The 24963-nt window shown below is 44.8% G+C and overlaps 6 protein-coding genes across 6 annotated transcripts in view; 5 read left to right on the top strand and 1 right to left on the bottom strand.

Moving 5' to 3' along the window:
- LOC134161319 (histone H2A.J) overlaps positions 1–24963 on the top strand; it is a 49948-nt gene that overhangs the window by 3803 nt on the left and 21182 nt on the right. The window lies entirely within an intron of this gene.
- Positions 2136–2570, top strand: LOC134161329 (histone H4). The gene has a single exon (XM_062614020.1). It carries the CDS (start codon positions 2176–2178, stop codon positions 2485–2487), a length of 312 nt encoding a protein of 103 aa, XP_062470004.1. The 5' UTR covers positions 2136–2175; the 3' UTR covers positions 2488–2570.
- Positions 2943–3577, top strand: LOC134161322 (histone H2B 7). The gene has a single exon (XM_062614013.1). It carries the CDS (start codon positions 3122–3124, stop codon positions 3500–3502), a length of 381 nt encoding a protein of 126 aa, XP_062469997.1. The 5' UTR covers positions 2943–3121; the 3' UTR covers positions 3503–3577.
- On the bottom strand, positions 14310–14781 carry LOC134161323 (histone H2B 8). Its single transcript, XM_062614014.1, has one exon. The coding sequence runs from the start codon at positions 14766–14768 to the stop codon at positions 14388–14390; it is 381 nt and encodes a 126-aa protein (XP_062469998.1). The 5' UTR covers positions 14769–14781; the 3' UTR covers positions 14310–14387.
- On the top strand, positions 15098–15569 carry LOC134161318 (histone H2A-IV). The gene has a single exon (XM_062614009.1). It carries the CDS (start codon positions 15139–15141, stop codon positions 15526–15528), a length of 390 nt encoding a protein of 129 aa, XP_062469993.1. The 5' UTR covers positions 15098–15138; the 3' UTR covers positions 15529–15569.
- LOC134161327 (histone H4) lies at positions 23869–24391 on the top strand. Its single transcript, XM_062614019.1, has one exon. It carries the CDS (start codon positions 24062–24064, stop codon positions 24371–24373), a length of 312 nt encoding a protein of 103 aa, XP_062470003.1. The 5' UTR covers positions 23869–24061; the 3' UTR covers positions 24374–24391.

The raw sequence follows: 24963 nt of genomic DNA on the forward strand, positions 1-24963 counted from the left end.
TTTCTAGAAATCATGATGTTAAATTATACCAAATGTCCCACACACTCTGGGGAAAGCGGGTTGCAGGTAATAAATCTGTCAGCTCCTGCTTTTGGCATCTGCATCACCCATTTCTGCCAGGAGATTTTGGAAGATAAATTTCTAAGTCTTCCAGTGGTTATACTGCTGGAGGGAAAAGTTATACTAGGATATACCTGCACTTAGGAAGAGATATGAAGAAATTATTAAACACTTAAAGATTTTGTGTAATACCTTCAGGCTTTCTTTAGTATTCAGAAGGTTAATTGTGCCTCAGGAAACTCATCTAGACACAGTTCTTCAGGTATAAAGAACAAAGCAAACTTTGTGGAGCCAAATGTTTATTTTAAACACCAGCCTGGCAGGTCCGCTAGCGACAAGTCTTTTAGTTAGTTTATAAAGAGTTTTAATTCTTTCACCGCAGTCAAAAAGCATAGTCTAAATTAAAGATAGCTTTGGCTGCTCGTATTTTGTATGTTTGATTGGCAGGTCTTTAATTCAGTTTATTCAAAATAATGGTTTGAATGAAAATGGGATTCACAGTGATAGTTATAATTACCATACAACACCTGTACTTTTTTTTGGACACCTGTAACTTAATATATGAATATCTCAATCACATTTTCCCCTGAAGCTAGGGAATATATTCTGCCACTAAATATTCTGAAAATGTTGCTTAATTTCTGTAAATTATGTCCAGCAATGAAATTATATAAACAACGATCAAAATTTAAAATTATATCCATAATCTTTAAAAGGCAGAGATGTTTGAAATGCTCAGAATATTAATAATTTAAGAAATGGCAAGTACATAGCCATATAATTTCTATTCTGTGCAAGTAAAAATCGTAACAGTTTTATTTAAAAAATATAGTCTTGAAACTCTTTCAATGTTTATTTACTTTCTAAATATAGTCCAAAATACTGTAAGCAACACATATGCAAGTTTCGTTAGAAAACGTGTGAAATACACAGAAAAAAAAATCTGGATTCCTCATTGGAATAACACACATTTGGTTACTGATCATTTATCAGATGTCATAGAGACGTCTAGTTGGTAGCTTCGGTAATGTATTTTTTCTCTTGCTGGATCTATCTGCGCCCTCGCCACCACTTCTCCAACTCTTCCCCGGCAGCTGTTGGACAGAAGCACCTCGGCCAGTACTGCCCGTTGACCCACTCGGGGCTGAGGCTGGCTGAAAAGGGGAACGGCGCATGGTCCCTCCTCCGCTCCCTAGTAGGAGCTCGAGTTGCCTTCACAGGAGCCCCAGGTCTAAACATTACCCACCAGAGCCCCTCACCGATGATTCCCCACCCCCAAGGCCTCACTCCCTGCTACCTCTCGCACAGACCTGCAGGCTGTTCTGTGCGAACGTGAAAGCGCTGAACGCTCAGAGCCCAGCCCGCTGGGCTGCACGGAAGAGGGGGAAGCTGTTAAGAGAGAAGTGACGGGTAGACAAACAAAACACGAAGCCTCAGTGGCCGAAACGAACAAAGAGCGCGACACAAAACTAGTCCATCCGCGGGATCCCCACAAGCGGAAATGGCGATCAGCTGTTCCAGGAGGGGCGGTAGCCCTGAGCGAGGACGCGGATTGGTAGGATTTTGCCGCAGACAGAGGGAAGGGTCGGGATGGAGACGGGGCGCCGCAGTCCGAAACGCGGGGCCAAGGCTGCTGTTCCTGCCGCTGACGGAGACCCCCACCTGCCACTTAACAGTCACTTGCGCGGGGGGAGGTGGAGGAGGGAGAGGACGGGAAGGCAAAGAAGAGAAAGGATGCGCTGAGCAGGCTGAACAGGAACATAACAGCTTGACTGCGGGGCTGGAGTCCGGTCCCGGTAGAGGCAGGCAGAGCAGCCGAACTTTCCCCTGGGACCGGTGCCGGGGAAAGTGCATCAGCCGACGTCCTACGGGAAGCCCGTCCTGAGCTGCGAGGGGGCCGCTTGGGGGCGGAGGGCGGGAAATGGGGGCGGAGGCAGCGGATAAAGAACCGTCTCCGCAAGTCCCGCGTCCCACAGCCTTCCCCTCCCACATGCTCCCCCGCCGTCTCCCCGCCCCCCCCTCCCCTGCAGTCCTCAACCAGGTCGGATCCTGCGCAATATAGTGCTGCTCCGCCGGGCTGGTGGCGTTCAGCGAGCGGTTGTGAAGTGTGCAGTCATGTCTGGTAGAGGCAAAGGCGGGAAGGGGCTCGGCAAAGGTGGCGCTAAGCGTCACCGCAAAGTGCTGCGCGACAACATCCAGGGCATCACTAAGCCGGCCATCCGGCGCCTGGCTCGTCGCGGCGGCGTGAAGCGCATTTCGGGGCTCATCTACGAGGAGACACGCGGTGTGCTGAAAGTCTTTCTGGAGAACGTGATCCGCGACGCTGTCACCTACACGGAGCACGCCAAGAGGAAGACGGTGACCGCGATGGACGTGGTGTATGCTTTGAAGCGCCAAGGACGCACTCTCTACGGCTTCGGCGGTTAAGTTCCGGTTGCAAACCGTACGCTGTCAAAACAAAAAGGCTCTTTTAAGAGCCACCCACAAATTTCACAATGAGAGCTGGTTATTACTAAACTTTCAAAAGTGCAATGTTCTAGACATTTTTGTATCGTTCAAGTGCAGAATGACACGCTTGCAATATTACCATGTTTTGAATTGTGCAGTTCCAGAATTTTAAAGGTGCTAGAAAATATCTCATTCTAAAAGTCCTAGGAACACCTGAACAGTACAAAGTACCCATGTATGAATATGAGTTTTGAAAATAAAAAACGAATTTAGTGCAGTTTTTTTTATCGTTTATTTTTGTTTGGGTTTTTTTTGTTTGTTTCGTCGGTTTTGTTTTTTTTTGTTTGTTTGGGTTGTTTTTTGGTTTTGTTGTTTTTTTTGGGCTAGTGTAGGTTTTACCGCAACCACAGTAGCTGCAAAGCACTGACTGCAAATGTAGCGCCCAAGGGTTACAGGACGGAAATGCCTGTAATTGGGTTGGTATATTTTACTCCAATAGGAATGGAACTGTTACAATCCCCTAATTTGCATAACGCCCTTATAAATACGGGGGTAGGCGCCATTTTCTCTGTTGTTGAGGTACAGTGAAGATCTTGGAAAGAAACTTTTAAGGATGCCTGAACCAGCAAAATCCGCTCCTGCTCCAAAAAAGGGCTCCAAGAAAGCTGTCACCAAGACGCAGAAGAAGGGTGACAAGAAGCGAAAGAGAGCAAGGAAGGAGAGTTACTCGATCTACGTGTACAAGGTACTGAAGCAGGTGCACCCCGACACTGGCATCTCGTCCAAGGCCATGAGCATCATGAACTCCTTCGTCAACGACATCTTCGAACGCATCGCCGGCGAAGCCTCGCGCCTAGCGCACTACAACAAGCGCTCCACTATCACCTCTCGGGAGATCCAGACGGCCGTGCGGCTCCTGCTGCCTGGTGAGCTGGCTAAGCATGCAGTTTCCGAGGGCACTAAGGCTGTCACCAAGTATACCAGTTCCAAGTAAAACAGTTCTAAAGTTTAAACCAAACGGCTCTTTTAAGAGCCCCCACTCCTTTTTAAAAAGAGCTGCAATTGCCGATTTTAGTCCAAATTAGTTAATTAAATCATTAAATACATAGGTTGTATGTTGATAGATACATTAACTTTCATTTTGCGTAGATTGGAGAAATAACCAGTAGCAAAAACTATTTTGTACTACTCAAGAGTTCTTGATAATACTTTTTTAGAAAAAGATACTTTGTAGCAGCTTCTAAATTCGGAAACTGACTAAAAAACTTTCAACACCTACTCTAAAATTTTGCAATTGCACAACACAAGAATGTCTAAGCATTGTGAGCCTTCCAAAAATTATAAAGTTTAGTAATAACCAGCTCTCGTTGTGAAATTTGTGGGTGGCTCTTAAAAGAGCCTTGTTTTGATTGTGTACTGTTTGCAACCGGAACTTAACCGCCGAAGCCGTAGAGAGTGCGTCCTTGGCGCTTCAAAGCATACACCACGTCCATCGCGGTCACCGTCTTCCTCTTGGCGTGCTCCGTGTAGGTGACAGCGTCGCGGATCACGTTCTCCAGAAAGACCTTCAGCACACCGCGTGTCTCCTCGTAGATGAGCCCCGAAATGCGCTTCACGCCGCCGCGACGAGCCAGGCGCCGGATGGCCGGCTTAGTGATGCCCTGGATGTTGTCGCGCAGCACCTTGCGATGCCGCTTAGCGCCACCTTTGCCGAGGCCCTTCCCGCCCTTGCCTCTACCGGACATGACTGCACACTTCACAATCGCTCGCTGAACGCCACCAGCCCGGCGGAGCAGCACTATATTGCGCAGGATCCGACCTGGTTGAGGACTGCAGGGGAGGGGGGGGGCGGGGGGACGGCGGGGGAGTATGTGGGAGGGGAAGGCTATGGGACGCGGGAGTTGCGCAGGCGATTCCTTATCCACTACCTCCGCCCCCAAGCGGCCCCCTCGCAGCTCAGGACGGGCTTCCCGTGAGACGCTGACTGGGCCGCTTTCCTCGGCACCGGCGCTGTGGCGCGTCTGGTGGCTCTGCTGTCTCGACCGGGACTGCACTCCAGCCCCGTGCTGCCACTCGGCTCCTGCTCGAATTCACTCTGCGCAACCTTTCGCTTCTCTCCCCTCCCGTCCTTGCCCTCCCTGCTCCGCGCAAGTGGTTTTTCCGTGGCAGATCTGGGTTTCCGTCAGCGGCAGGAGCGGCAGCCCCGGCCCCGTCTCGACTCTCCCAGCTCTCTGCGGCAAAATCCTACCAATCTGCGTCCTCGCTCAGTGCTACCGCCCCGCCCAGGCTCTGGGCTCTTCATGGGCTGCTTTGTAATTTTTTTGTTGTCAGTGTTTGCCTGCACAGAGACCCTCCGCGGGTATCTTTATATAACCTCTGCCAACCTTGTCCCCCTTCGATCTACAGCTGCTTTCTGTTCATAAGTCCCTCTACATGCCGCTAAAGAGGAGGGGAAGGAAACTTCAGCTTCGTGATAAGGAGAAGAGTTCCCCCTCCCACCACTTTTTTAAAATGCAATGCAACATTTCTTTCGTGAGAACTAAAACGTAATCTTTTTTTTTTTTTTTTTCCTGGGGGGGGGGGGGGTGTGGTAGTGGTGGTTTGGGTTTTCTTGCTTCTTTTAGCACATGCACACAAACCCATTCTTACATCTGTCCTACCTTTACCTATCAAGCATATTTTTTACCATTTCGAGGAAAGCTGAAAGCTTATAGAATTCTAAGAGAACAGATGTAAAGAAACAGCATCAGTTTCAACATCATGTTCCGGGAATCCTGTCTACTGGGGAAGCAAGAGACCTGGTCTTACTCAGCTCCTAAACAGAAACAAGCCTGTTACAGCACTCCCCCACTAACGCCTGAGTTCTCTCTTTGCTAACCAGATGCCATTTAAAATAGAAACGTTACTCATTTTTAATTCTTAACGACAACGGATCAGTGTTCTATTACCATAAACATTCCTGGCTTATGGCAGACTCATTCAAACTGGCAAAGTTTACTTTCTCACACATGTAATAGTCAACTAATTTATATTGAAGTTAAACAATTTCACAATTAAAACCAAATAATTTTGGGGGGGCTCTTTTGTTCTTTCTTTGTTTTAACGTCACAAATTGTCACATATTTCTAGTGATTTTGGGACTCAAAGCATTTTTTCCATTTAATAAAGAGATTTTGAAATAAATAAGTCTTCAAGGAATGTGAAAATCAGAATCTCCTTCAAAAACTTGTCAGGGATTTTATTTTCATATGCTTTCTGGTTTAATTCATATTTAGTCTTCATATTCTGAGAACTCACAGTATTACTAAAAATTTTCACTGGTATTTTTAAATGAAGCTTCTCTGAAAAACAGGGGAAAACAAACCAAACACGTGTTTCGGAAGCAAACTTCCCACCTCTCTGACATCTTTCTTATTATAATGGTTCACACATTTTCAGGATAAGAAATTTCCTTTTTTTTTTTTCTTTTTTTTTCCTTCCTTTATTACCCCCTCCAGCATGCCTGAGAAAGTGTACCAGATACATATGTGAAAAGAAACTTGATATAGTTTTAGAAGATGTATATATTTCTACATACAACACCTTTTTCAAACATCAGGTATCAGAGTTGGGTTGGTTTGGGTTTTGGTTGGGTTGTGGGTTTTTAATTATTTAAATATCTGTTATAGTTTAGGTCTATTTCCATTTCCTTCCTCACCAGACAACCTGGTTCAAAACTCTTCAGGGTTCTATTATGAAATTGGGTAAATCTATACCATATATATATATATATACACATACACACATGGGGGTCTATCTTACAATTGGAGGTAACCACTTACCTTGGAATTGTAACTATAACATTTAGGGAAGTATCATAGTCCATTTGACAGCATCCCCACCCCTCCCCCCTATAATAAGGCTGTCTTTGCTTCTCTGCTTAGTCACTTCATAAACACCCCCAGTCAGTTTTTGGTTGAATTCCTACATTTAAATTCAAGTCATCTACAGTCAAGGGAAGGATCTGTTGGTATATGTGTGTCAGCCTCCAATCAGATAAGTCTCTTATTTTTACAAAACAAATGCAATCAACAACTCCAAAACACAAATCAGAATGTTAAGTAAAGGCGTCCGTAGGGTCCATGGATAAATGAAACAGCTATAGAAAGATATCTCAAGAAGGAGAACGGCCACAAAGCCGTCTCTTTTGCAGCAGCACACAATTGATGAAGCCCCATGGAATGTCTCAGGGAGGTTCTAGCAGTTCTGATTTATATTCCTAGGGGACATGGGTGGGGGTGCCTGTGCTGCACTTTTAGTTAAATTATTGATAAATACTACCTCTTAAATGTTACTTCTAACATGTAAAAAGTAAAAAAAAAAAAAAAATAAAACCAGCCTTCCCAAAACTGTTGAGGATACCAAGTATCAGTATATGGAAGTGTTCTTAAAATACAATGTATACAAGGGTTCATAAAATAGAGGCATTTCAAAATACACTGTAATTTGATTTTAAGGCCATTCATTTCTATGAGTTAAGCTCCGAGTCCACAAGTGCATTACAACACTGGCATACTGTGCTAAAATCCATCGGGCCATACAAAGTATTTGTTAAAAATTGCCCTCTAGAGCAATTTATTATTTCTACATGGCCTCACAGGCTGAAGCTCTTACAGGTCTGCATAGTGTATGGCTTTACTGGTCCCCTCTGATGGTATGCTTAGGATAACATACAAAAACATAGGTGCAGAGAGAAGGGAAATGGTCATAATTATCTCAAACATTTATGATATAGGGTAAGCATGCAAGGAAATGTCAGAAGATCTTCAGAAATGTGTAGTGATAAGCCAGGATTAAGGGTAAAGAGAGCAGTAAAAGGGTTACACAGATTTGAGCAGCTTTTCAAGTATTTTAAGTAAATTTAATCTCCACAGGTGCATCAGAACAGGTGGCACAGCACTACTTAGAACACCCTTTGCTGATGTATAAAGGTGGGTTAATTGTGCCCAGCACATTTTCTTCCCAGTCCTATGCTAGGAAATCAGCACAGTGCTTGGGGGTAAAAGCCTGCAAGACGGAATCAGTTCTTAAAATGAAGTTAAGCTACCACAGCCTGGAAACTGCGTAAAAAATAGCTTTTTCTCTGTGGTTAACTACTCATAGAATAGTTTGGGTTAGAAGGGACCTTCAAAGGTCACCTAGTCCAACACCCTTGCAATGAACTGAGACACCCTCAACTAGACCAGATGGCTCAGGACCACATCTCTCCTGGCCTCGAATGTCTCCTGGGATGGTGCATCCACCAACTCTGGGCTATTTGTGACAGTATTTGATCACCCTCATTGTAAAAAAAATTATTCCTCACATCCAGCCTGAATCTTCCGTCTTTCAGTCTAAAACCATTACCCCCCTATCTTATCGCAACAGGCCCTGCTATGAAGTCTGTCACCATATTTCTTATAGGCCTATTTCAAGTACTGACCTATCAACTGATGTCAAAAAAAGAAGGGGGGGGGGGGGGGGGGGGAGAGAAAGGAGGAGAATCCTCAGTAGTTAATATGTGTTGCATCAAAGCTTAATGCAAGAACTCCAAAAAGAGGGGAAAGCGTTTTTATTTCAAAGCAAAAATTATTTCACTCCCACATCCTAACATGCACACTCAAAAGACCAAGTCTGCAAGTGGGCAGGACAGTATCTTTTGCAGAGACTGACAGGATAAGGCATATTTGCTATGAGTCCTCCAGATGGTCTCCAGTGAGGAAGAAATGATGGCTACAATATGTTCATCTTTGAATGATATTCTGTATCATTCAGAAGCTAGCAGCAATTCTATTATTCTGTCTCTCCAACTTCTAACACTTCTGTGAACCATTAGAATTTACTCACCAACTGTTGTCTCCATATCCAAATGCCTTATTGGTCCAGGGCTGATTGTTATCTTCCTCTGTCTTCTCTCAGTTACTTTAACTCATGTTGTCCCTTGCTTTATGCATTGCTTTGTTTTCACAGACTGAGTGTCCCAGACAAGCTGCAGGAAGATTTGGGTTCTGCTATCTAGGTACAGTCCTCACACTCCATACTTAAAATTATTCTTCTGTTCTTCTTTCCGGTGCATGCGTATACTACCCATTTCCAGGGTTCTGAGAATAGTTGTTTTTTCACATGTTTTACACAAATATTCATTCTCCCCCTCCATCTCATTATTTCAGTTACTAATGCTGTATGAATACTCACTGGAGTTGTAAAGGCCACCACTCATTTCTAAGAGAATTTAAGGCTTCAGCTACAGCATACTGAAACTCACCAAACGTCAGGGGAGCGTCTTTTGTAACACTGCTGCACACTGTGCTCTATACTGTCACCTAGGACATTGGGACACTCCTACAATGGGATGGATGTTTTCAGACTGCAACCTGTGTGCTACTGGACTTTGCCACAGTGCCGTCCTATAAGCAGTAACTATCCCTGGATAAAGAAAGTTAGAGAGTCTGGAAATGTCTCCTCTCTTGGAATTTCACATTAAGAAGAACTTTTTTTGTGCTGGTAAGCAGTACCTGCTCTTGTTCTTTGTGGTCTAAAGTATGCTATTTTCCTGACTTTTAAAAAGGTGTGAAAATGCAATGTGGACCCAATTTTAGAAATAAGGCAATGCATCTTTTACAATACAGAAACACTATAACAGCACAATTTTCTAACTAGAAGAGTTTGTCTCTCAAAGCCAAGTATCAAACTGAGCTTACAGTTTTCATTGAGACAAAGAATTTAAACACTATATCCCAAATGCTGCTGAATCTTGTGAACCTTGACCAAAGAATATAAGGAACCTTGTATAAGATAAATCACTGTGACCTTTGTACAGTGCCAGTTGTAAGCAGAGCAGGATGTTTAGGTTGAAAGTACCTGAAACTAACAGATGCTCAGGATGAGCTTTAGCTAAGCTGACTGATAAGTAAAAGAATGGGAAGGAATCATTTGCCTATATCAGCAGTGTTGCCAAATCCTAAAAACTGGCGTAAACATTTATCTACTGCGCATGCTTCAAAGACTGCTGGAACAAGAATTCAAGAAGCAGACAAGTGATAAAGACTATTGGAAAAAGTAAAACGACCACCAAAGAACACCAGAGCGGCTGTAAAGCTTGAAAATGGACAATAGAGGGCAGCAAAGATAGTGAAATAACAGTCTATGACTAAGCGCGCTTATGTTAATGACTTCCAAAAATTGTAATACATACGCATTAACCTTGTAAACGTAAGCAATGTAAGCGCAACCAGTCGTTGGAAGCCCTTATGGAGGAGAATCCCCAGTGCAGTCCCAGCACTGAAATAAAGAATTCCTGATTAACAGTAGCTAATAATTGCTGTCAAGATTTTTGATGCTGTTCCTTTTTAGTTAAGAGATTCAATATCATATGCAAAGTGGTATGATTCCAGATAGGATTTATCACTTCTGTAAGGAGGGAAGAGTCAGGCCCACTGCATAAGCTAGTTCCCCATATCAATAGTACAGCTATCTGCAGCTGTTATAGAGTTCAAAATACAGCTTTAACATTTTAAATATTAGCCTGGTCCAGTAGTACAAACTATGACAGACTATTAGTGTTTTCTCATAATGTATTACACCCCAAAACCACTTCAGACTCGGGCATTGTGATTTAAGGCTCATACAAGCTCACCCTTTGTGCAAAAACCTTACACATCTGTTTCTTTCTCAGCTGCTGGTGTGTTAGCTCCACCCCCCACCCCACTTTTTTTTTTTTTTTTCAATTCAAGCATGCAACTCTCCAAATGAGCCCAAATAATACTATATTTATTAAAACAGCCCAACATCTTCAAGAAACTAGAGAAAAACTGATGGAAATTAAGGAAAATAAAGCCTGTTTCCTTATCTCACCCCTCAAAAAACATTTATTTCTTGAACCTGAGAAAAACAAGAGCATCATTTTTCCTAAACTGCTGTTGAAATTTAAGTATCCCGACTGTTGGCACGTAACTAATATCAATCTTATAAAATATTAAAATAAATATTTTACTTAAATTATTAACAATTTTATAAAAGATGCATGATAAAAGAAGGTTGATATAAATAAATAGATTCCACAGAAAGCAACAGGAAACGAGTTTACTTTCACTAAGACTCATTTCTGCAGTCATTTTGGAAAATACTTACAAAAAAAAAAAGCAAACACCCAAACAAGAAAACAAACAAACAAAAAAAAAAACCAAACCAACCCAAAAAGCTGTTCTTGAAAAACACAAATCCTGTATCACTGAACAAATTAGTGGCATGGGGAACGAATTGCAGAGACTATCTTAATTTTCAGAGTATTTATTCCCAATACATTCGCCCCTTTTACTCTTCAGAGGAGAAGTAGCAGAAAATGGCTGAAAGTGACAAAAACAAGGGAAAGGAAATGGTGCGCGAAGGCACTTCATTGGTCAGATTTTGCTGCAGAGTCCAAGTACTTCACTCGGAGAAAGAAAGATTTCCTAAACTGGGGTGTATCAGCAGTTAACAGAAAACCAAGGTTTCTGCAGAGTGAGGTTTTCCAAGGGAAATATTTCCTCTAAGCAATTCTCTGTAGGTCTTCGTTGCTGAGTTAGAGTGAAGGCTGTGCTCTACTCAACCCAACCGCTTCTTAAAGGCACAGCTACTCTTTTGTCGCAGTGAAAACCTAAAGACTTTATTTTTGACACTTCAGTGGAACAGTTAGACTTTCCCAGATTACACATAAAGGACTAGCAGAATGAGATGAATAAGTGAGAAAATGCGACAGAAAGTCAATGATTGTTTTGGAACTCTATATTTTTCAGGCACTAACTACAGAGCTACCAAGGAGGAGAACAGAGATTTTGCAGCTGAGCTTACAATCAGGGAAAACATATATTTTCCAGGTAGGTTCAATAAAAAAATTATAAATATGACATAGGACAGAGTCTCTAAGAATAATTCTAGACTCGATGACAAGTTTTTAGTCACCAATACTCCTTGGAAAGCACTTCCTTTTTGCTCAGTTCAGCAAATATTTTCAGGCCCCTAAACACAGATGGGAGACAACTTATATAAACAGGCATCCCTAACAATTCACATAGGACACCAAGAAACATCAGGGACACCACTAGTGTGTTCTGGAGAAGACACCAGCATAAAAGCACCCTGCTTTTGAAAACGGTGCCGTCAGAAGTTATACTCGCCACCAACCCTGCCCCTAGCTCTCTCTAGAAATACAAGGGTTATCACAGGAATAAAATAGAAGTGCTTGGAAAGGAATGAAGATGCCCGTGGCGGGGGGGAGGCTTTCATCAGGAAATATCAGACCACGAGTGGGTAAAGCAATGAGAAAACTACCGGCCAAGGCAGTGCCTTTCCTGGAAAGGCGGGAAAAGGCTGCTTCTACCACAAGCCTTCCCTCCTCCACCACTACCCACCAAAAAAAAAAACAACAAAACCAAAAAAAAAAAAAACACAAACCAAAACCCAAAGAAAAAGAAAGATTTGTTAAAGAAAACTGTGCTTCTGTCAGGACAACGAACCGTAATATTGCTACCATAAGAACATCAAGAAGGCATTGACAATAGACATACTCTGAATAAATTTTTCTAATCGAAATGCAGGAGACTGACTCTATTAAGAGCCATCTTTATGAATTCAAATTTCGTATAAATGACTTTAGCACACAGCGGCAGATAAATACAATTCGTTTAGAGCTAAGAATCTGTTCATTCAGAAAAAGAAAGCCCAAGATAATAGCTGATTTTGTAGCACCTAAACAGATTTTCACCCTAAACTGGTGTGTCTTAGCAAGATCACCTCAGAATTAATTAACTACAGCAAACTTGTTTGGACACCGTCAGAACCCTTTAAAAACCATTTAAATTGCGACTCTCACACTTTGTTTGGTACTTACTTGACAGGTTGCAGGCTCTTGATCACTATAAAGCTACAGGGAAAAGCATCACTTCCTACACAGAATTAAGAAGTTACAGCTCTCTTTAGTGGCCATGTGGTGGCTCTTAAAAGAGCCTTTGGGTTTTTGTAAGTCAGGCAGATGAATCTGTTAGAACCTTAAGCGCGCTCGCCACGGATGCGCCGCGCCAGCTGGATGTCCTTGGGCATGATGGTGACGCGCTTGGCGTGGATGGCACACAGGTTGGTGTCCTCGAAGAGCCCCACCAGGTAAGCCTCGCTCGCCTCCTGCAGCGCCATCACGGCCGAGCTCTGGAAGCGCAGGTCGGTCTTGAAGTCCTGCGCGATCTCGCGCACCAGGCGCTGGAAGGGCAGCTTGCGGATCAGCAGCTCCGTCGACTTCTGGTAGCGCCGGATCTCGCGCAGCGCCACCGTGCCGGGACGGTACCGGTGCGGCTTCTTCACGCCGCCCGTGGCTGGCGCACTCTTACGGGCCGCCTTAGTAGCCAGTTGCTTGCGGGGCGCTTTGCCGCCAGTCGACTTACGCGCAGTCTGCTTCGTACGTGCCATCGCTCTACACGGAAGACGCTCCGCAAAACTGAGCGATGAGAATCTGTCGCAAAGCCAGCCTCAGGGCCCCCCTATTTATAGCCATCACGGCCCTGTGATTGGCTTGCCGGAAAGCACGAGTTCCATTGGATAGCTTGAAGGATTTGAAATGCCCGCCTCCTGGTGCTTGCAGCCTGGATTGCAACGGCCGTTTGTCTCCGCAGCCCTCGCCCCAGAAGGCGGAGTCCCCCTCACTCAACCCCTCGGCGCTCCTCTTTTCCGGCCCTCCGAAAGAGCGCTTTAGCGGCGGCGCGCTCTCGCCACAGTGGAACCTGCCAGTGAAACCGCGGTGTTTGTCCCGGCTCCGCAGCAGGCGCTTTTGTAAGCGACCGATATATGAGGGTCCTGCCGCCCAGGCCTTGGACTCGGCTTCTTCCAAATCCCATTCCCCCCACCGTCCCTGTCCTCCCCGCTTTCCGGCACGGGGACTGCTGACAGAGGCTCTTTCACACGACAGCGTCTTTCTTCTTCGCGTCAGTTCTCTGTTTCTTCCTTCTCGGTAACAGAAGTAATAGTAACGCTCCCTTATTACGCGCTCACGGCGAACGACCCGGCTATGCCAAGGACCCGTTGTAAATCGCGGCTCTGGTCGGAGGAGCGAACACGGGCGCCGAAAAGCGAGCGCTATCGCGACCAATCCACGTCCTCCTGCAGGTGCTCAGGGCCAGGCCGCGAGCGCCTGCTGGGGAGATCCGTGTAGTTCTCACTCAGGTCGGAACAAGCCCGGTAGCTGTGCAGCTCTGGGTACCGCCGCCAGCTCCCGACTCCCTCGGTCTGCTCGGTGGCAGGATATACGGGGGGGGGGAGTACGGGGCAGTGGAGGAAGAGGTCGACCGGAGCCTTGGGCAGAGCGCAGGGGGAAGCAGGGAAACCGTGCTCGGGATCGCAGGCGGGACTCTAAATTGGAGAACGCACGTGAAAACACCTTGGCCTGCTTTGTCAAGAGAAAAGCCCAAACAGAAAAGCTTTATGCTAAGAAAATTACACGTTCACCCTGAGAAGTTTGTGCTTTGGAAGCCCCCGGCTCACAAGCTTCCCAATACAATGTCTCACGGGGAAAGAGCAAAAGAACACCTTTATTTCGGGCTTTTAGAAAATATTACAATATTCTCCCCTTAACCTGCAACCCCCAAGTTATATGCAGAAGTGAAGAGAGCTCCAGGGTACGTCTTTAGAGAGCTACAAGTTCTGTCTTCCACCGAGACATAGACCACTCCGCGAACTAAGTACACCCCAGTCCCCTACAGCCACGTTGTCTTCACACCATTACTAAGCTCTTATCAGCAAAGCAACCTGGGCTAGCACAAAATCAGTCAGCTCCTTTACTGAGAACGTAGGTGGCTCTTAAAAGAGCCTTTGGGTTAAAATAAGCGGACTGGAACGCTCTACTTAGAACTGGTGTACTTGGTAACGGCCTTAGTACCCTCAGAGACTGCATGCTTAGCCAGCTCACCCGGCAGCAAGAGGCGCACGGCTGTCTGGATCTCCCGAGAGGTGATGGTGGAGCGCTTGTTGTAGTGCGCCAAGCGTGAGGCCTCACCAGCAATGCGCTCGAAAATATCGTTGACGAAGGAGTTCATGATGCCCATAGCCTTAGAAGAGATGCCCGTGTCGGGGTGCACCTGCTTCAGCACCTTGTACACATAGATAGAATAGCTTTCCTTCCTGGTCTTTCTACGTTTCTTGTCACCCTTCTTCTGTGTCTTGGTGACAGCTTTCTTAGAGCCCTTCTTCGGAGCAGGAGCGGATTTTGCTGGTTCCGGCATTTTCCCCAAGTCTCTACCCAGCTCTCCACTGCAGAAACGAACACACAACACAAGCATGAGCGCCCGTCCTTTATAGGGACCGTATGCAAATTAGGGTTTCCTCAATGCTGTTCTTTTCCATTGGACAGTCAGCGTCTGTGATGTCAAACTACATGGCATCTTTGATTGGTAGCTCTTTCATCTCTCTACCCATTGGTTAACATTACAATCTCAGTCTCCGCCAATCAAAAGTCTCCTCTCAGAAGGAAGGGATAAAAAGGCTGGGTGGCACCTACCGCTGTTTTTTTCCTGTTTTGTTTTTTTTTTGTGGCGGTATTGTTTCTTTTTTTTCTGTGTGGTTTTACTTTATTTGCTAGCCTTTATCTGAGGTATGTCTGGGCGTGGCAAACAGGGTGGGAAGGCGCGTGCTAAGGCCAAGTCGCGGTCGTCACGGGCCGGACTGCAGTTCCCCGTGGGCCGCGTCCACCGCCTGCTGCGAAAGGGCAACTACGCGGAACGGGTGGGCGCCGGCGCCCCGGTGTACTTGGCAGCCGTGCTGGAGTACCTGACGGCCGAGATCCTAGAGCTGGCAGGCAACGCGGCCCGCGACAACAAGAAGACTCGCATCATCCCGCGGCACCTGCAGCTCGCCATCCGCAACGACGAGGAGCTCAACAAGCTGCTGGGCAAGGTGACAATCGCGCAGGGTGGTGTGCTGCCCAACATCCAGGCTGTGCTGCTGCCCAAGAAGACCGACAGCCATAAAGCTAAAGCCAAGTAGAATTTTTTGACAAACAACCCAAAGGCTCTTTTCAGAGCCACTCCCATTTTCTTAGAATGAGCCGGAACACCCGAGGTGTCTTCAGTTTTATTTTTCTAGTTTGTGGATGTTTACCTGCTTTTTTTTTGTTTGTTTGTTTCTTTCTAAAAGTCATGTTTTTATGTAAACTTTTCCTAGTTTTACTCTTTTGAAAAGCCAATAAAAGGTGGCAGTCACAAGTCATGAAACCTGTCACCTCCGCATGGTTTAGGAGGGACGATCAGAACAGGTCAAGGGTGGACTCGCCACCCCTGTCTCAGCGGTGGTGGGCAGCAGCACCCCTCTCCGGGCAGAGATAGGCTGTTGTTTTGGGGTGGAGGGATGGCTGTACTCGGCCACGGTGAGGCGCGGAGCTGCCTCCAGCTAATCCGCGCGGTTTTCAAACCCGGGTAGGGTTGGAGCGCGCTGTCTTCCACGCGCAGCTCCTGCTGGTGCCGTAGAGGTGAAAAGTATCCTGACTGCTTTATTGTGTAGCGGCTACTTTGTCTACCTATTGAGGTTCTTTTCTTACTTGCGTTTTGTGGCTTTCACGCAATAGTGGCAGAACTGTGTTTCTCTGAGATGCCGGCCTGTAACCAAGCCGGGGTGGTTTTCAAAGCACAGCATCAACTATTATGAATGATTGGGGTGGCAAGGGAAATTGTAATGCAGGATGGCAAGTTAAACCAAAAGAGGGTCAAGTATACTTTTCTGTAGCATGTGAGTGCCTATTGAAGCAGTATGGAAAGTCATGTGTAATTGCAGCAGGGGTAGGCATGTACTAGTCTACACTTCAACTGAGGCTTCAATCATTTTTTATTCTGACATCATGGGTGGCATTTAAAGGTGCTGTTGGGCTTTTCTACAAAGGTTTTCTCTTACTGCGCACCCTCCTGGGTGCTGCTTTCATTAGTGCCGCCTTTGTGAGCTAGATAGCCTTATCTTTTGGGGCCTCTTGAGTGTAGTGGCTGCTGGCTGCTTGGGATTTTTGAAGTCCCCTTTAGCCCACTGGAGCACAGGAGCCCTGTGCTGTCCTTGGCGGTGAACATACCCCCGGATTCAGGCTCGGTGGCGCTTGGGCTTTGGGGTTTGGAGCCGTTCCTCACCACCTCCGGCTCGGCAACCGGAGCCAAGACGACGGCAAAAGCATCGGGTATGGCTGGGAACAGGAGAGGCCGGAATTTGTAGGGAGGAGTCTCTCGACCATTGGTGCATCGAGGATCCAGCTGTGCTGGAATGTAGAGAAGGTTCAGCTCACTTTTATTTCCTCTACACAGTTTACTCATTTGCTTTCACTGTAAAGGAATATGTTAGGCAGATATAGATAAAACAGGCGTTTACTTTTTCCTATTCAGTAGTGTTTTATGAGGAAGAAAAAGCTGCCCGAAGGGTAGGCAGGAACACAATTACAGAAGCCTTCGAAGGAGCTGCCCGGGGGTAGGGAATGTTTCCTTTGTTCTTTAAAAGAGCCCCTTGAGCACTAAGGAGAGAAAAATTGCTGCTTTTAGCAGTGTCCTGCCTCAGGAGGCAGATGAGTGAGTCGTTGTGGCAATGGTTAATCGCAAATATTTTTCAAGCAGAGATATAACGGGGGGGGGGGGGGGGGGGGGGGCGACTCAAGTGCCGCTTGGAAACAGGATGGTTTCGGGTCGCGGGTCTGGCTTTAAACAGTACTTGCTGCTTACACAATTTTCAAGACTTTTTTTTTTTGTGGTTTGTTTTGTTTTTTTTTTTTTCCTCCTGAAATACAAAGGACTTTTTTATCCCCACCCCCCATCAGCCCTGTCTTATTGAAAAAAAAAAAAAAAAAAAAGAAAAAAACCCAAAACACATTAGGGATTAATCTTCTACCATTTAGAGATAGACTTTGAAGCAATATTAACCACAGGACTTTAGTAGTAGCCATGCTGAAACTTGAGACTAGAACTACGTTTTGGGAAAAAGTGTTGTTTTTTTCTTTTTTCTATAATAATTTCGGTTTCTTGTATATTGAGTATATTATTCTTGTAGGTAAGTATATTCAGCAGAAGAACCTTCTGTTAGTGGATACTTAGTAGGTGGGAGGAGATTGTCTAGGTCTGAAGCCAAGGACTGATTTGTAGAAAGGCCTGGTTGGGCCGTTTGAAATCCCTGTTTCGAAACAAAGGCCTCACATGTTTTCTTTTTGCTCTCAAAATCAAAAAGCTGTTAGGAGGGAGTGTTTCTTTTCAGGAGCAATGTCACACTGAAGTACCTGAGAAGACAGTATCTCTGTTCCACTGGCCTTAGAAATTACAGGAGGTTTTTGCTCCCCAATGATGTTTGAAAAAAAATCCCTTGAAAACAAAAGTATTATCAAATGAAGTATAAGTAGATTGAAATCTAGTCTAAAGTATGTTTTCCTATTATCTTCACTCAAAACTAGTTACATTCAGTAATGGTAAAGTGCTACATATTCTTCCTTTCTAGCCAAGCTTCCACCTTGAGATAGCACATACAAAGAGCTCAGTTTCCTTATATAGCAATTTATAACTAGTGTTCTATTTTCTATGCCACCAGCAGTATTTTCATGATCATTTTGTTTCAGGCAAGATGCTTTAAGCTAGCATATTTACCAGAAAAGTGGGCAAGTTAGAGTGTTTGCCTAGGCCAAGAGAAGTAAATGGAATTAAATGCTTTGTACCAATGATTTCTCCATGAAAATGTGGGTTAAACTTATTTAACATTTAAGCAGCACAGTGTATACAAAGGCTAAACATTTATAAATATTTTCATAAACTACTCTTAAATCTCTTCACTCCAGATTTTAGTTCCTCTATTAACATTCTGCAACCATACAGAGCAAACCAAAATACAATAAATTGGGAGTATCTTGAAGATCTGGTGTAATGTTTAGAAACCTCTTGAATTTTATCAGTAATTTTCATATTCATCTTGAAAATAGACCTTCGTAGGCATCAAATGAAGTTAAAAAATGTTATTGATATTGTTGCTTATTTCTCTTAGATACACAGTGCAGGATTAACTTATACATTGGTAACATGAAAAAGTCATATGTCTCTACTCACAATTTCAGAGGCTCTGACATTCAGAAAATTTGAATGAAAGTCTGAAAGCCAATTGCACTAAAACTGAGAAATGCAGCAGAAACCTTCATTTGCAGGTAAGAATGAATGCTTCAAGTGTAATATCAACAGAAAAGCAGATTTCTGCAAGCTGCAGCTAAGTCCTTGTGTGTCTTTCTCTTTGCATTTTCTGTTGAGTCTCCTGACATTTCTGTGGCATAACTGAGTACTGGCAGGTGTATGGATTGGTTTGGGCTTTTCCTCCAAGCTCTGATATCTGGTTGGTACAGCCTCGGGCCTGGGACTGTCACTGCACCCAGACTGCAGCAATTCCTGCTCAGGAAGTGGTTTCTCTCCCTCCCTTCCTCCCTCCTCCTTCTCCCTCTGTTTACCTCCTCTGCCACGCTCTCCTCCCTGAATCATTTCTATATTTTAACCACGCTTTCTTTATACTGTAGCTGCCACTCAGGATTGAAAACAGTCAGGGTTCTAGTTTGCTCTGTTAGTCAATGTTATTTTGTTCTTCAGGTTTTAGGACAGAGAAAGCATTCTTCATTATAAGCTCATAACCATAAGAGGTTTCCACCCCTTTGTTCATTACGTCCTAGAAAACTTGATGCATGGTATGGAAAAAAGCCTGCCATACTAACTAGACAAATGCAAACAGGCCTTTTTCCCCTCTTCAAACGCTATCTCATATATAACTTCTCTACTAATTTTATTATTTTAAGACTCTGAACTCTGTATGTGAATAATACTGTTCTTTACATGTGAGAAAGGTCTTCAAATGGAAACCAAGTTCTTTGTTCTTCCTATAGACAACTGTTGGTTTTTTTTTCTGTTATGGAAGTTTCTCTCTTTCCTCCCCAAGTAGTTTGTGACAGAACTATAGGAATACCTGCACAGAGCAGGATGCTTGTAAGTTGGAAGTCCTGAAAAAAGTAGTTAAATTAACAAATAGGTGCTCTTTAAAGATGAACTCTTATGTGGATCAATTGTTTGTTTAGGGTTAAGTTTTGGTGAGTTTACTTTGGGACTAGAGGTATTTGACCTTGATACAAAACCAAAACTGATCCTCAGGAAATGCCTGTAGTTAACTGTCAGTTGACAGCACCAGGGATCAGTTTAGAAGTCTTTTAGAGATGGAAAATATTTACCACTGGTGTTACGAAGTGGTTATGGTTGGCAGCTGTGTTCTACAGAATTGATTGCTGTAGAGGAAAGAGATGGCTCTGCCCTCACGTTAAATAAAGAAGATAAACATCTTCATGCAGTTGTCCAGTAGTATGTCTGCTCTGAAAGAGTCTCAGTATCCTTAATTTGAGGTCTAAAATAAGCTTCTCTATTTTAATTACTTTTCTCAGAACTCTCTATTCCAGTTGCACTACATCTTTATTGTTATTATTATTTTTAGAGGCTCTTTTTATGGTTTGCTCTGTGCTCCTTTTCTAGTGATTCTTGACATACAAAATATTCTCACTGTAGTGCTTCTGAGCATTAAATTACTTGGGCTTGTTTTTTGTTGTGTGTGGTTTTCTTTTTTTCTTTTGGGTGATTTTTTTTTTTTTTTGTGATTAAGATCAACCTAGAGGGAGCAGTGAAGATGAAAGATGATGGTGAGACAGTTCTGAATACTGAGTTAGTGATCTGGCAGTCAGGCAGTGAAACCGAAAACTATGGTCAAACCCAAGTTTATAAATGAGAAGGCTGAAGTTTATTTTCCTTTAATGACATTCAAGTTGCCTAAGCCTTGGAAAATACAAGATGGTTTTGTTGTTAAGGTCATGATAAGATCACAGGTCAGGCAAATGGAGACTCTGTCACTAAAAGGATGGTTTGATTTTCCACCATCCATTACAATCCAGAAATCTAAGGCCATGCCTCTGTAGGCAGTGAAGTTCCCATTAGTTGCTAGTCCGAGGCATTCACTGTGTTTGTACAGACTGCTAACTGCTGAAGAACCTTGTAGCCACACCAGAGCAGTTCTAATGCTTTTTCTAGGGGTGTGTGTGTGTTCAATAGAATATTTCATACTAGATGCATGTTTTTGTGTATGCATGCACACACAACATGCTGAAGGTAAAAGGACAGTATTATACAGAGCAGCAGAAGGATATGGTAATTATCAAGATAATTCTAATAAGCTTAATATTTAATTACTATACATTGGGAGAAAAAAAAAAGCTGAAAAATGTTCATTACCTTGTAAAGGACTTTATAACTTTGTCTTATGTACACTTTTTGCTGTCTCCCACTTTCGGTCTGAACTATCCCTTCTCCATCCCTAAGAGTTTGGGGATAACCAGTAAGGCTATTGAAGGTTTTTTTGCATAAACACATCAATGCACGAAAAGGTAATAGTTTAGAGTGTCAGTAAGTAATAAGTACATATATGATCTTAATGAGGTTTATAAAGCTTTGTCAGAGATGGATCCCACTGTTCCTGGGGTAGGAGCTGCCAGAATCCAGGTTGATTTCCAGCTTCCACCTGGAGGAAAACAACTTTAAATGCACGATTTGTGGTCTTCAGCACACAGTTGCAAGTAGAGCCCAGAGGCAGATGCACACCTGAGAAGAAACCCTGTGGTGCCCTGAGGCAGACAGATCCCTGGGGAGCAGTCAGTACAGGGGCCAGGTCCATCAGGCTAGTCCCAGTGCATGAGAATGAAAACTAGAGCTGAGCTGATCAAAACTCAGATCCTCCAGTGGAGATTTAGGAGCATATTGAGTAGTCAGGTGCTAAATGTGACATTCCTTCATATTGAGGGGATAACCACCAGTTGTGGCAATGGGCCTTTCTCAGTTTTGTGTAGATGGCCTGTGCAGAGATTGACGGCTCAGAGTCCTTGTGTGAGTAGTATGCACAGAGCATTAATTTTTGTGGTGCTGTAACAAACTTATGATGCAATTTAGAACGATTTCTTTTACTTTTTTTTTTTTTCATGGAATTAGCGTATTTCTGTAATATTTTCATCAGGTTGATAGTCACTAAGCAAAAATCCATCTCCATGTTTAGTTGGACTTATACATTTTATGTGGTTATGTTCTGAGAATGCTTACATTTTCCTAGGAAGGTGGTTTAGTGTAGTTTTATTCCTTTCCCTCATGAATGTCTCACCTAAGCAAAATAGAACATTTATCGCAAGCTTCTGCTGAGGAGGTAAAGCAAATCTGTATCTTCAAATTAAAACATTTCTGCCACAATAGTTTTAGGTGGTTAAAAAAATATTTCACAGAGACTACTCAAATACTAATTCTCCTAAGGACCTGAAAAGACACATGCTGACAGATCTACTGAGAGACAACAACAACTAAAGGTTTCCTGGAAGGGGAGGAAGCAATCAACCAACCCCAAAAACAAAGTAGGTCACTGAAGAGAAAACATTTTAAATTTTGCATTATTTCAACAGCCTTCTCATGGGGGTGGTTGTCTCTTGGGAAGGCTGGGACCGTTGGCAGGAATAGCAGGATGACAGACTGAAACCTAATGCAGAAGGGATGAGGAGTGCTACAATCTGCTACGACATGCCCTTTGTGGGAAGAGGAGTAGAATAATGTTCTTGCTCCTTCCTGCCCTCATCCATCCTATTCATTAATCCCAGTGTGCCTTGGCTACCTTTCCCATATCACAGAAGGCAATTTAAGGCTCTTCCAACTAATGCTGCCTGATCAGGAAGAGGAAAACAGAACTTCTTGTCCTTCCCCATACTGTCTTGATTAATTACTGTCTTGAAACTGAATTGTGAATAAATAAGTGGAAAATTAATGCGTAGTTCATATACTCACTAGCTGTCTCTGAGTAACAAAATCCATGTAAAAGAGCAACCAGAAGTGAAGGATGAACACTAGTCATAAAATACAAGACCAAGATGTCATGTTAGGGAATGAAGAGTTACTCTACAATTCAATCAATGCAACTTGGAGCTCCTTCCTTCTTTTCCAGAACATTAAAAGCCTCAAAAAGAGATCCAGGGAACTAATATGAAGCACAAAAGGGATGTCAAAAGAGACTTCAAATTCTTGACAAAGTGCCAATCAACACTAGGGCAGGGGAGGTTAATAGGGCAACCTGCAGGGCAGAATACCTGTTCTCAGTAAACTACACAAAGAGACATAAATAGCTTAAATGGATAATCCCCCAAAAATTAACACCTACACATTTGAAGTTACCAGATGAAATGAAAGCAGAGCTATGGAAAAGATGTGCAAAAAATTAATGCTTAAGAACAAATGTGCCAAATGAATTGTTCTATGAATCTAGACAAATAGAGGGAAAACCACACTAATCACTACCAAGGAAAAGATGCATGTTGTTAAATACTGTGAGGAGTAATAGGCAGGGAAGAATATACTTTATAGGTGTGCAAAAGCATTACTGAGATCTCTTGTATTCTATTTGTGCTGTTACTCATGGTGGGGGGGGGGAGGCTGTACACCAATTTTATTTATTTCCATTCAAACAGTAACTGAACTGGTAAGTAATGTGCAAAGGCAATGACAAAAGTGAGGAGACTCATCTATCCTAAGACCACCATTAAGGCTGATATGCAAAGATGGTGAAGTCTTCCCAATTTCTGTAGAACTTCATAAAGAGCTATTAAAAAGGGCTGATACAAACACTACAATGCTGGCTATTTACACGTGAAAATAGTTATAAAAATGTTGGCCAAATATAGCCTGAATTAAATAACATACATACTAGGAGGCTACAGAGAAAGAAAAAAAATCCCCAAATGCTCCCCAAAGCTCTAAAGAAAGAAAAATATCTTCCTGAAAAAGGAGGGAAAAGGACAAACAATGACACACACACACAAAAAAAAACAAACCAAACAACAAAAACCCTCAACTAATTCTTAGTATGAAAAGCTAAATTTACCCGGGCACCGACGCTCACCACCCCTGTCCGCCGCCACACACCCTGCCCGTCCGTCTCCACCAGAACCACCACCCCCCCCCCCCCCCCCCCCCCCCCCGCCATCTCCTTTGTTTAGGCGCCGCGAAATGGCGGCGGTGGAACGCGGTGCGGGGCTGGGCGGTGCGGCACCGCGCGGGCGGGAAGCGGCGCTCTCGGCCCTACCGCCCCCATTGGCTGGATTTTGCTGCAGACCCGGGCCCCGCTCCCCCCAAAGACCCCGAGCACCGCAGCGGCGGGGCCCGGAAGCTGGGCCGTGCGCACAGAGACGGAGCTTGTCCCCTTCCCGGGGGTCTGCTCCCGCGGCGCCCAGGCCGGCCGGCGGCAGGGTCGGCCGCCTCCCAGGGCCACAGCAGAGACCGGCATCGCATCGCACCGCCCATCCCCTGTCGGAGGCGATGGCGCGAACGTCGATGTCCGCCGGGGGAAGGGCGGGGAGAAGAGCCCGCCCTTGCCCTGCCCCGCCGCAGTCTCCAACCAGGTCGGACTGCTGGCAATATAGAGCCGCGCTGGCGCCTGCTCCCGCCGCACACCCTTTGAGTTGAGAAGAGTGAGAAGTATGTCTGGTAGAGGCAAAGGCGGGAAGGGGCTCGGCAAGGGCGGCGCTAAGCGCCACCGCAAAGTGCTGCGAGACAACATCCAGGGCATCACCAAGCCAGCTATCCGCCGCCTGGCTCGTCGTGGCGGCGTGAAACGCATCTCGGGGCTCATCTACGAGGAGACGCGCGGTGTGCTGAAAGTCTTCCTGGAGAACGTGATCCGTGACGCTGTCACCTACACGGAGCACGCCAAGAGAAAAACGGTCACAGCCATGGATGTGGTGTATGCTTTGAAGCGCCAGGGACGCACTCTCTACGGCTTCGGCGGCTAATACTCCGTTTTTGGACAAGTCACTTTTTCAGAACACAAAGGCTCTTTTCAGAGCCACCCACGCTTTCAAAAGAGGAGCCTGAATCACGTTTCGTGCCTAAGCCTTGTATTTCAGGGCTGTAGCAAAACAACGGCAGCTAGTGGGTGGTGTGGTCTACGCTGAGGGCGGTGGGGGTGGGGTCTTTCTCTGTCCTCGTCTCTAGTCCGCGTTCCGTATGGTTCTTTTAATGCTTCCAGTCTCAAGCCAACAAGTGAGCGTGAAATCCGTGGTCTAAATAAATAGCGAGTTTCTGCCGGGACTCCCTAGGCTCGAGAGAAACATTCCGTTTCCGAAAGATTAGTACGTCTTACATTCCCCGCTCCTTTTCCCCGTTTTCGTCCCCGTCTCCCGCTCTTCCTTTGTAAGGAGAACGGAGGGGACAAGCTGGCGAAAAAAGCCGGAATCCCCGGTCAAGCGCTATTGCGACAGCCGGTCTCCCGCCATCGGCTTCACCGCAGCAGCCTGAAATGGAAGCGCACGAAATGGCGGCGTTGCTCTCCGTTGCCGCCCCCCCCCCCCGCATGGGGCACGGGATATGGCGGGAAAAAGAA

Source organism: Pezoporus occidentalis, unplaced genomic scaffold (genome assembly GCF_034315485.1).
Source record: "Pezoporus occidentalis ecotype Australia unplaced genomic scaffold, CSIRO_AGI_Poc_V1 ctg172, whole genome shotgun sequence".
NCBI lineage: Eukaryota > Metazoa > Chordata > Aves > Psittaciformes > Psittacidae > Pezoporus > Pezoporus occidentalis.